Raw genomic sequence first — 12,402 nt, 5'->3', positions numbered from 1 at the left:
GTTGTATCAACTACTTAACATCTGTTTTGACATGTGTGCTGTTTCTGCCATCCCTTATCACGAGTCTGAGTGGCCACTGTGGTTCACATGTTAGAAAGTTCCTGTCTGAACTGGCCTGCAGTGGAGGAGAAAGTGTAACGAAGACAGGAAGTTTAAACTCGTCATTTAAAGACATCTGATTGAATGGCGTTGGACACATTGTAGCAATGAATTAGTACTGGTGATGTATGTATTAGATGCATGAGTAGGGGCACAAGTTAATGTTCACTGCCAGAACATGAAATGAGTCTCACAGTTTCTTCTTTTCTGGGAGTTGAAGACCATCCCTTAACCAAAGCTTGAGAGCCTGGCCTCTAACTAGAGAGCACAAAGGAAAAAAAAACCCGAGAATTAATTTCTGAATGTTTCTATTGAATTTCGCTTAACATTACCATACACCTTACTGTTTTTCATTAACACTTCAGGAATTTGTGTCACATTTTCACATCGTGGAGCTCAGACTGCAAAACCAGTGACACGCAGCTATTTCTCGTCTGAAGTGCTGAAGTGCCGGGGTGGCTCGTCCTGTCCCCGGGGCAGCGCGGGGCTCCCAGGCATGCCGAGCTGCGGCCCCAGGAGCGGCACGGGCGGCGACTGCCCGCAGCAGGCGGCCGCGGGGTGCGGGGGGAGTGTTGGGGGATGACCGGGGATCGCCCGCCGAGCACGGGAGATAACCCACCGGCAAAGCGGGCGCGGTGCGGCCGCGCCTGCGGGTGCCGGGGTGGGTGGTGTTTTTTTCCGCAAGCTCACCTTGATGCGGCGGGGCGTAAAAGGGCCGCGCTCGGCAGGGGGAGCATCGCTGTCTCGGCGCAGCGCGGGCACCGAGCGGCGGCACCGCTGCGCTCCGGCCGCACCGCGCCGGGGCCGGAGCTGACGGGGGCCGTGGGAGAGCCCGCAGGAAGGGCAGGCCCGCCGCTGCCCTTGGGATCTGCTGTCTCGCCGCCGCACGAGTCCGGGACACGGCGGAAGCGCCGGAGCGGCGTGCCGGGCCACGCCGCCCCCTCGGGGGGACACCCGGCGGCTCGTCTGCGCTGCCCCGCCCGGGCCGGCCGCGCTCCCTGCCCGCAGTGGGGTCCCGCCGCCGGCCGATCCTCCCCCGCGCCGCCGCCGGGACTTACGGCAGTTTTGTTACTTTCTCGGACTTACATGGACATTTCCCGGGAGCGCGCGTAGAACGCGGGCGCCGCGTCCCGCCAGCCGCTCGCCGCCCTCCTCACCGCGGGCACTGCCGCTGTCTCTGCCGCTCTCTCCCCGGGACGCGAAGGCTCCCAGCGGCGCGGCCCCCGCCTGCCCCCACCGGCCCGCCTGCCTCGCCGACTTTCTCCGCCGCTCGGAGCGAGAGCAACAGCTTGCCCGGCCCGGCCGAGCCAAACGACGCGGGAGGCAGCGAGGGAGCGGGCGGCGACGGGCACCGCCGAGCCGCGGCCTCTCCGCCGGAGCCGCGAGGAGCTGCCCTCCCTCCCTCCTCCCCGTCCCGGGCCGCGGAGCCACGCCGGGCGGCGCTGCGGGGACCGGCGGCGGGGCCCCGCCGCCCGGGAGGAGAGCGCGCCCGGGGGGGCGCCCGCTCCCTCGCCGGGGCCCCCGCGAAGCTGCCGCAGGCCGGCCCGCCGCGCCGGGCGCCCAAAGTGGCCCGCGCCCCCGCGCCCCGCGGGCGCCGCCCGGAGACCCTCGGCCCCCGCTGCCTCTTGCGGGCTGCTGCCGCGGGGTGCCTGGCCGCCGCCGCCCGCGCCCTGCTCCGCCGCGGCCCCGGCGCCCGCTCCGGCGCCCGGGGTGATGCCATGCCCCGCAACCACGGCGGCGGGGAGGAGGGCGGCTCCGCGGGGCTCTGGGTGAAGAGCGGCGCGGCAGCTGGCATGAAGGATGTGGAGTCGGGCCGGGGCAGGGCGCTGACGAGCTCAGCGGCCCGCGGCGACGGCCTGCTGCTCCTGGGCACCGGCGGCGCGGCCGCCCCCGCCGGGCTGCGGGAGGGCCGCCGCGGGAAGCACGGAGCCCGCATGAGCCTGCTGGGGAAGCCGCTGTCTTACAGCAGCGGACCGAGCTGCCGCAGGAACGCCAAGTACCGCCGCCTGCAGAACTACCTGTACAACGTGCTGGAGCGGCCCCGCGGATGGGCCTTCGTCTATCACGCCTTCGTGTGAGTACCGACCCGCTCCCCTCTCCTCCCGTCCCGTCCTGTCGTGCCCCGACCCGTCCCGTGTTCCACGGGCTGCTGCCCGCACCTGTCCTGAGCAGCGCCCTGCCGCACGGCGCGGCGCGTACCTCCCTGCCTGCCCCTCTGGTCCTCGGGCATCACTCCGTGCCGGGACACGGGGAAGACGAGTACCCAGCGAGGCGCGCCGAAAGTGCCCGGGAGGAGTCAGCGGAGGCGCGGGAGCCGCTGCCACCTGCGGCGCGGCTCTCCGCGGGCGGCGGGAAATCCCGCGCAGCCCTGGGTGGGAGGTGATGCGTGGAAAGCTCGGTTCACCCGGCAGAGAGAACCGCAGGGGAGCACGGCGGGGAGCACATGCTCGCCGGTCTCCCGGGCGCCCGAGCCAGCCGGGTGGCGCGGGGGGAGACTGCGCGGTGCTCCCGCTGATGCCACACGCCGGCCTCGAGATTAGACGGAGCGAGGGGTGCCGGCGGCTACCGGGTCCTCCCCGCGATGGCGGGGCGCATTAGGTACTCCAGCATTGGGTACCCGCGGCGCCTGTCCTGCCGAGCGGACACCGAGCGCCGCGCGGTTTGAAAAGTTACCGCCGCGGAACCGCAGCGCTCGGTTCTGCCTTCTGAGTGTTTTCCGGGCGCGCCTGGTCCCCGCCTCGAAGGGAGTGCGGTGACGGCGCCTTCCCACGCGGGTGCTCGCCGCGGGTGCGCGGCGCCGCGGGATGCCGCGCCTCAGGTGCGGCCACCTGCCGCTGGCAGCGTGCAGCGAGCGGCTTCTCCGCCGGTGCCTGCCGCTGCTGAGCTTTGATCTTAGCAAGTGGCGGTTTCTGTCGCACTCATCCTGAAAAAGCCCGTGACGGAAATATATGTTCGGTCCCATCGCTCAGTGGAGAGCGGTACTGTCACCGCGCTGCGAAACTTGTGCTGCTTTAACTTCAAGGGCTTGCCCGGGACACCTGTGGGAGGGGACCCGTGGCTGTCACTGCTTGCAGTATCCTTGGGGTCAGCCATGTTCCTCAGTTCATTAGCAGTCCACTGTTTTTATGGGTTTTGGTAATATTCGGGGGAAAGGCCCTACTCAGAATCCTTTTCAATGGCTGAGCAAAACATGCTACAAAGTCTGTCAAGGAGTTGTGACAGTGGATCATATTTATAGGTGAAAACGTGATCAATTACAGAGGAAGGAAGTTAAGCATTACTGTATTGGGGATATAATACAATTTATTGTTATGTTTGACTACAGGAAATGCCTCATAAATGAATTAGAATATTTAACTGATATGCTATAAGTAACTGTATTTGTTCCATAACAGTCATGGAATCAAGCTAGCGGCTGCAGCATCTTGGCTAAAAAAGCAACTGTTCCCTAAAAGCTGTTTGACAGCATAAAGAGTGCTCCTCTCCCAGCAGCAGGGGAACCCTCAAACCTTACTTTAACAGCAGCTGTTGTAAGTAAAGCGGTGCCAAAAACATGGCAGTCTGATTAATAAGATACTTTGTGCATAGATTCATTTAGTAGATGACAATTACTATAGATAGCAAGTAGTAGAAATATGCTTAATGTCATATATTATTCAGTAAAAGGATTTTTGTCCACTTAGAGGATCTTCCTATTATTTCTGTTTACTCTGAAAATCTACTCTTACACCCAAAAATGTTCTTCTTGGACGGCATTTATTTGGTACATTTTGCTGTCTGGGTTCTTACAGGTGTTTTCCTGTGGCCTAGATGGATGTAAATTAGTATTGCAACAAACACCAAAATATGTACTAGGAATAATTTTACAGCAGTGACTGAAGTTGCCATACAAAATATGCAAATTATAGTTTTGGACCTTTTTGTTTGAGTTCATAATAAAAATATCTAAAACCAGAAAAGTTCAAGTGGGAAATGCAGCTGACAAATTTAAACCTTTAAAAAAAAAAAAAAAAAAAAAAAGGTGGTAAATTTCCAAACGGAGGGTAGTCATGACACAGCAGTGCTGTAAACAAGGAAGATTGCCAGCTGCGTTTAGATAATTGCCTGCATAGAAAGAGTGCCAGTTTTAATTTTTAATTGCAAATGGCAATTTTGGCAAATGTATTGCCAGCATTACATCTTTTATCTGAACAGAGCTGTGTGAAAGAGCTTGAAACCTTACTGTAGTATAAGACACCTAGTAATAATATTACCTTAAAGTATCTGTCACTGATACAGTATTTAAGGTGCATTTGAAGTTCCATTGGAGTTCAATTTGATAGCCATCCTTATTGCCAGTCTACAAATTATTTTAATGTATTTGTATAATTCTGATTTAATCACAGTCAGATAATAGGATAATATTTATGGCATTCCAGGCTCATTTTTTTCCAGCCACTTGATCAAATATAGTTGCATCTTGGAAAACAGACTTTCTTACAGAATTAAAAACTAAAACATAACAAAAAAGCCACAACTATTTGAAAAAAGAAGTCTTGAGATGTGTAGCTTAGAGTTGCAAAGACATTACAAAGTACGTGGAGGAGATGTGTGCTTCTACCACTGCTAAGCTATTCTTGCCTGCAGTGGAGCCCGTTATAGCTCTGTACTATTTCTGTTGCAGGAATGGGCTATTTGGGGTGAGACCTTTTGAGTAGATCATTGGTCTCCTGAAACCTCACTCTGATATGCAGGTTGAAGTAATGCAAGGGTAGTTACGGAGTTTTGGTTTTAAAGGCTTTGGTCTAGCAGTTTAGATTCGTGTGTTTGTTTTTTAGATAAGAACTAGGGAATTGAAGATTTGTTACAAATAAGAAATCATTTCTGCGGTGATATTTTCATTTATCACTCCCATAGCAAAAAACACTTCAGAGCTGAGAAGTATGCCCAGTTAGCTCTTCTTTTTTCTTCTTGCCCTTTCAAATAAGATAAAAATAGGCCAGCCACCTAAGGAATGAGTGTTGTGACCTACATTCAGAAGTCTATTGGTTAGTTTATTTGTAAATACAGACCTGCCAGATTCTAGAAAAGACAGCTGTTCTGCAAACTTCTGCAGCACGGGGAAGAAGTTACTCTTGAGCAAAGGCCTTTGATTTCAGTAAAGTTGTGCGGGGGAGCAGAGCCATGAATGACATGTTTCTTGAATCCTTCTTTGTGCACTTCAGCAGTTATTTACATTGAAAGTCCTATTAAAATTTAAGATCTTTCCTGCAAGTTTTTGAAAACCTTCTTTTCAGATACCACTTTATACCATGCTGCATCACCTACACATGGAGCCATGTGCATATTTAACACGTGTGCTTACACTAAAAGGCCGCAATATTGTAACTTTTCAAAAGCATTGTCTTGGGATGTCACAGGATTTCTTTCTGTTGTTGCTGTTGCAGTTTATTATGGCTTGTTTGGTGTGATAAAAATGTGCAGCCATTGCCTTAGAATGATCAAAGGGGAATTCCAGATTTGTTGCAAATTTAACTCTGGGTTTCATCTTCAGTTATCATAAGGGCTTTGTATTATTTTTGTTCTTAATTGACATTCTGAAAATGAGATGGCTTGAGATGTTCAGAAGAAAAATACTGCTCTTTGATACTGTTTATACTGGTAGGATATAATTAGTTGCATAAGTTTCCTAATTTAACATGCTGGATTTATTTCAGGAATAATAAAGTTTCTGTTTCTTACTGGCTTCTTTGTAATGTATTCCATGCAGAAGTCTTTGACATTTGTTGTGGAGATGTTCTTCTATTTACAAAGCTACCAACCTTTGCTCTGGAAGCTTCTGAATTCCAAATCACACATCTGGATGTGTGCACAAGGGCTGTAGCACTTTGCATGGCCTGTATGGATAGGTTTTCATGGACATCCCCCATTGGGCACTGCAGAAGAAAAGATGCAGTGTTGCTGAATTGCAAGAGCCTGTATGGTATTATTCTTGTCTTTTGTGTTATTGGTGGAAAAAGACTGAAAAATTACTTCTGGAAAAAAATGTAATGATGCCCTCAAAGATTTAACTAGCTATTTTAGCCTTCCAGATCTGCTAGAAAGGATATATCTCAGTAATGATCAGGATGGCTGTTGAACAGCAGGTCTTTGCATTTGAGCTAACAGAGCTGCCTCACATGGTGCCCTTGGTATAATAATGGAGGTTCCAGAAAACCAGTCATGTGCAACACCCAAAAGACTTGCTTTTTCTCATGCTATTGAAAGTAGGAGAAATGTTTTTATTTCTTTCTTTTCTCTGGCATCTAATGAACTAGTTCCAGGTGCTCTACAGGTAACTCTACACGTTTCATCTTTTCAGATACCATTTCAGAGTCAGAATCTGATGCTGTTAGGGTAACAATATATTTCTTCTATATGTTTGTAAAAACAAATAACAACATGATGTTGTATATACAAAAAATAGTGTTGATGACATAAATATCTAGCAAATCAAATCTTATTAGGTACTGAGGAGATAAAACTTTAAAACTCTTTAACTGTAGCACACAAACCTTAGTAGGCATTTTCTTTTGGGGACAGTGCATTAAAGTGGATATTTAGATGCCCTTCAGTATAAATTGGCAGTGATGTGCTGCATTTGAAGCAGTCTGTGATTCTCTACATGTGCATATTTCTCACCTACACATTGTTTTGAAGGAACCTTAGGAAGTTACCCAGTCCAGCAGGAAGATACACTCTTCCCAGTCGGGTGAGAGGGCTTTGTCCAGACAGGTCCTAAATTTCCCTGGATGAAGGTCCCACCACCTTGCTGAATAACCTACAGGTCTGCAGCACCTGTCTGTTGAAAAAAGAGGGGGTTTGACTTGAGGAGGGAAGAATGGAAGAGCCACTCTGAACCTCCCAAGTGGCAATTTATGGTAATTGTCTCTTTCTAGAAGTTCTGTCACTGCTGAGAAGATTATGGCTTATCATTTACCTTCAGGTAGATGTAGGCTGCTACTACATCACCCTTCTGTCAGACCAAACATGCTCAGCTCCATCAACTGCTCCAAGACAAAAGCTCAAGACTCCTGAGTATCTTGGTTGCCCTCCAGCATCTCCTCTTTCTTCTTCACATACCTGTTCAGCTGGGAAGGATCACAGCTGACTGCCCTAGTGTGTGAGGCCATGCTGACTAGAGAAGAAAACTTTTCTAGCCGGCCACTCTCAGTCTTCGAGTATAGTTGCTTGGTGCTTGCCTTATTTCTGATAAAAGCATGTTGTTGCCTTGCTCAACCTGCTGTGTCCACAGAAATACCCTTTTGTCTGGGCCTGCCACCCAAACAGTGGGTTCCCAGCCTGAATGGATACATGGATTATTCTGCACCAGGTGCAGATATCTGCTTTTCCCTTAGCTGTACTCACAGATGTTTATGGTCACGTCCAGTATTTTCTTGTTCTACCTCAGTCGTTGTGTACTGACCAGCGCAGTGGAGATGTAACAATCTTTACAACCACTTTTCTTCTTTGTGATTGGTAGAGAAGATTAAATGCTCAGCCATGCTTCATTCCTCCTCTTTCCTGGTGTTGTTCATGGACAGGAGACCTCTCCTGGAACCCTGTCATGAGCACTAAATAACATCTAACTTCTATTTTTTTGCTTGTTTTTTGTTGGTGGTTTTTTTGTTGCTGTTGTTCTTTGGAGGGGGGGGAGTGGGTTGTTTAATTTTTTGTTTTTCTGTGTGTTGTTGTTGTTGTTGTTGTTGTTGTTGTTGTTGTAGAGTTATTTTCCACTTCAGTCAGGATTTTCAGTAGATAAGTATCACGAATGTTTATGCTTATTTTAGTAAAATCCTGTTTCACATTTATTTTTTGAGGCTTGATCTACTAAATTTTCTCATTTGTACCGGCCTTACTTTCTGACTCCAGAATGGTGATCCAGGGGAAGCGACTAATTTTCTGTAAAAATCAAAATAGATCCACAGCTTTCTATAAAGAAGACTGCAAAAGGCTTTCTTTGTGAAAAAGTCACCAAGAACTGGATCAGGGAAAGTTCATGCATGCGGGCTTTGTTCTATTTGTCATAAGGTTTATTTCTTAAATGAGATTAGGAATTGTGTTTAGGAAGGTGGATAGTAGGTTAGTATTTGAGTTTCAAATTAATCTACAACCTTTGCAAGCAGAATCTTCTTCCTCTTAAAGCAAGACATGAGTTAAAAGCTTTTTCATAATTATCTTTTTGCTGTAATTTTTTCTCCTTTCACAAAACCCATGCAATGAACATTGTATGTGGGGATAAGACTCCTACCTCAGATCTATTTTTCTTGGTATGCCAGTCTTTGGTGAGGTATTTCTTGCCTTTTTTTACTGAGTGTCTTGTATGATGTGAGGACTCTTGGGAAACTTTTTGTGGTCTCATGTGATAAAAGAACCTGCCCAAAATTATAGATTTATTCTGAGGGATGGTATATGAATTTCCAATATGGTATTAAATATGTGTTTTCAAACAATAAGTGGTCTTAGTTAATTAAAGAATTTTTAAAGATTTTAATGGCCTGTGAGAGATTATTTGTGTGACAGATTTTCAAAGTAGGCCCTGAACAATACCTTAAAGATCTAGACACCTTTCTTCACTTGACACTTTTTAAAGTTTTTGTGTTGTTCAACTTTTTAAATCAAAAATAGGTCATGATACCTATTCAGACTTAATGCTCTTTCCATACTCCTAGTCTGACTGTATTTTTAATAGCTGTGGTGAAAATTTATTATATTTGTGACCGATTTTAACTGAAGCAAAATAGTGTTTTCTGCTCTCAGGTAGAAAAGATGGAGTAGAAAGCATGAACTATCTAAGAAAAAAATCTTTAACGTGTATACATAGTAGACATAATTTACTGTGTTATTCCTAATGAGGCAGATGTTTTTATTTCACAATAAATGTTGCTTTTTCCCATTAACATTAACACCAAAACCATTTCTCAAACCATTAACAGCATGCATTCTTGGTTTTTTAGGTTAATGCTGATGCATTGAGAGTCACTTGTAAACATGTGTTATATAAAATATACTGAGTTTGGGGGAATTTGCAATTTTTTTTCCTTGTTTTCTCTGCAAGATTTTTTATTTTGTAAATTGGTTTTACAGATTTCCTGTAAGAGAGCTGATGTAGATTACCCAAGGGATTGCCACCACAGGTCAGTCAAGGTAGAAAATTCTTGAACTGTTCAGTTTATCAGTTGCAAAATAATTTTAAGGAGTTGCCCTTTCATGTGCAAACCTCCCCCCCCCCCTTCCTTTAAAGATATTAATTAAAAGTTCAAAGGCTGTCTTATAGGTCAGCTGCACCTAATCAAGAAATATTTCAAATTTTCTGCTGAGCATTAGATTTATCTTGTGATAGCTATCTGACTTGCAGTGTAATTGTGTTACAGGAAGCTCAGCAAAACGTTCGTCATTTGGGGCACTGAAGTGTAATTTCAGACAGTGTCTTCTGCTTGAAAGACTATGTGATTATTTCTTAATATATATAGTCTGGTCCAGTGATGCAGAGGTGGACACAGTCCTGCAGCCTGGCATATCTGAAATTTTCTATTTGGACTTCATCCAAGAAAATCTTCAAACATAAATGTGCGTGTTGTCCTTAACAGAGATAGGCATAAATATGTCTCTAAGCATTTTCTTGAAGAGTGAATAATTTTCAAAAGCATGAAGTACCTGCAGCTTCCTTTCATTATTCTATTATGCATTCAATGGGTAATTCACTTTTTTCTCCCCACTTGTACAGAATGAAGTTTAACAAATGAATCATGCTCTTAAACTGATTAGAAATAATGAAGAAAGGAAGTTCAGTACCTGCCCACGACTTGATTTAAGCAATATATTCCTGTTTGTCTTGGCTTCCTTCTTGCTTTGAGACTCCATAGTTTGACCAAGCAAACATATTAATGCCATTTGAGATTTCTGTAGAGTTTTAATTCTTTTATTGCAGTCGTACCTGATGCCATATGGAAGGAACAGGCTGGTGCCAGGAGTCTCAAACCAAGAGAATAAAAACCTTATGCTTTGAGAAAAAAATGCTACCAAACACATTCAGATACCTCCTATTTCACTTGTGTCATAGATTAGAGCACTTGCACACAGTCTTGAGGTCATTCAGTCAGAAGTAGCATCTAACTTCTCTTGGACCATTAAATTTAATTGTTTTATGTGGCCTAAGCTCACCCATAACTTTGGTATCTGAGAACTACCCATTAGAAGTAAATGCACAGATCTTTCCCTTTGAAGCTTTCATGACAGGAGTGCACTTAAAAGTTACTGCTGGGCCTTTCTGAATATGCATGAGAGTCCTGACATACTTGAGAGGGTCTTTTGTGGGAAAATTAAGATGAAATACTACTTTGGATGCATTTCTGTAGGTGGTGGGGATAGAGGGCCATTGGTCCTTGGCAGTGAGTTTGAAAATGTAGGCCATTCTCTCTGTCAGAAAAGTCTCTGTCAGTGCATCTTTTTAACAGTGAAACTGCCGTGTCAGAGGACACATGACAGGTGATGGCTCAGTTGAAGCTGGCTTGATGAGGCTGGTGTGATATCCACACTACTGCCAGGCTGGTATGCAGCTGATGTCCTCTTCCCATCAGGTATCTCAGCACTGGAGAAAATGAAATTGCCATGTTTCCAGAAAAATCACACAGTGAATTCATCAGCTTGAAAAACACTTTTACATCCAAGAAAGTTACGCTGACTGAGGTCAGAAGAAGTCTCTAAATTCATTAGGAGGAAAGAAGTCTCTTTTTCTGTTTACATCTCTCTGCAGTTGATATCTGTAGAGTCAGGTTTATTCACACGTACCAGAAGAATCATTGCCACAGGAAGGAGCACAGTCTTGCTCTTTGCAGCTCTGTGCAGAACGATCTGCATAGATGGCAGGAAATGTAAACCCATGTGTGAACGAGCTACTTGCAGCTATCTGTGCAACAGGGAGGGAAGAAGGAAGAACCTATGCTGGCAGTAGGAGGGCTTTTCTTAGACCTGTCCTTCAGACTCTTCTGAATGCAGTTCTGAGCATTTAGAAGCATTAAATCACAGAATCATTCAGGTTGGGAAAGGTGTTTAAGATCGTAGAGTCTAACCGTAGATCTAACACTGCCAAATCCACCATTAAACCACATCCCTGAGTTCCATATCTACCACAAAATTTTAAATGCCTCTAGGGATGGGAAGTGAATAACTTCCTCAGCAGCCTGTTCCAATGCTTGACAATCCTTACTGTGAAAATTTTTTTCCTAATATCCAATCTAAACCTCCCTTGGCACATCTTGAGGCCACTTCCTCCTGCCCTATTGCTTGTTACTTGGAAGAAGATAACAACCCCCACCTCACTTCAACAGGCCTTTCTTGTGCCTTTGGCCACAATTAGTAGAAATGTTAATATCATGTTAATAAACATGTTAATATCATGTTTCTTCTTCAAGGAGGTTCCATTACACTTCAGGTGCAGCTATGCTTAGTTACAGTAAGCGTGCATGACCTCAAGTGACTTATTCAGCTTCTAGTTGATGAATCTGTGCATGTTTCTCTCTTTGATGTGTCCCAACCACATCTGCAGACCAAAGATGAAGCAGAATTTAGAATAAAAGACAAACAGCTCTGCTAATGTCTGGGGGCATTATAAGCTTTTATATAATACAATTTGCTCAAGCAGTTGTATTTCTTTTCCCTTAACTTGGAAAACAGAGATTTCATTTAGTAGTTGGAGATACTGTCTGGAAGGGAGTTATCCTTCCTGAAAGGTCACACTGACTGCTGACTAAACTTGTGATTTGTCTTTGCAAATAATTTGTTTGCTGGGTGGGGTTGAGTGGTTATTGCTGGCTACAATGAGACCGATGATGGTCCTGAATTACAAATACTCTTTGGAAGGAATTTTGACTTTCGTCCGGAAAATTCTTGTAGACATACTTTTTAATGGTGTTATTAGTATATTTAGGTATTTACAGAGTAATTACTAGAAACCATCAAACTGAACATTGATAAATGCTCTATCTTTCCTTCATGAATGACGGCAAAAACTCATCTGAATTATAGAGATTTTATAAAGCTTCTTTAGTTTTACTTAAGAAATTCATCTATGGAGAGAGGAAGGACTAATCTGAAATCTTCAGTGCTCCCACATTATGTGTGGGCACTCTGCATGGGATTTTGCTGTTTGGAGATATTACATGGGGAGAGTTATGGTGAGAGCATTTGTGGCATTGCAGAAGCAGAAGTTATCTAGGTGGGAACACAATCATTGAGGGAAGGGAGAATTTATGAATGTCTACTTGACTGTAACAGTACTTGACT

The 12,402-nt window shown here is 45.9% G+C and overlaps 1 protein-coding gene across 5 annotated transcripts in view; it reads left to right on the top strand.

Moving 5' to 3' along the window:
* Positions 1-1,814: 1,814 nt before the first annotated feature.
* KCNQ5 (potassium voltage-gated channel subfamily Q member 5) overlaps positions 1,815-12,402 on the top strand; it is a 272,002-nt gene continuing 261,414 nt past the window's right edge. For 4 of the 5 annotated variants that reach the window (XM_053938761.1, XM_053938760.1, XM_053938762.1 and 1 more), the window contains exon 1: positions 1,818-2,173. In XM_053938761.1, the coding sequence (XP_053794736.1) occupies positions 1,818-2,173 (356 nt within the window). Of the gene's footprint in view, positions 2,174-12,402 lie in introns of all 5 variants that reach the window. The other variant, XM_053938763.1, reaches the window with a different exon arrangement.

The sequence above is a fragment of the Vidua chalybeata genome, chromosome 3 (genome assembly GCF_026979565.1).
Source record: "Vidua chalybeata isolate OUT-0048 chromosome 3, bVidCha1 merged haplotype, whole genome shotgun sequence".
Taxonomy (NCBI): domain Eukaryota; kingdom Metazoa; phylum Chordata; class Aves; order Passeriformes; family Viduidae; genus Vidua; species Vidua chalybeata.
This window is presented reverse-complemented; position numbering and strand designations above follow the sequence as displayed.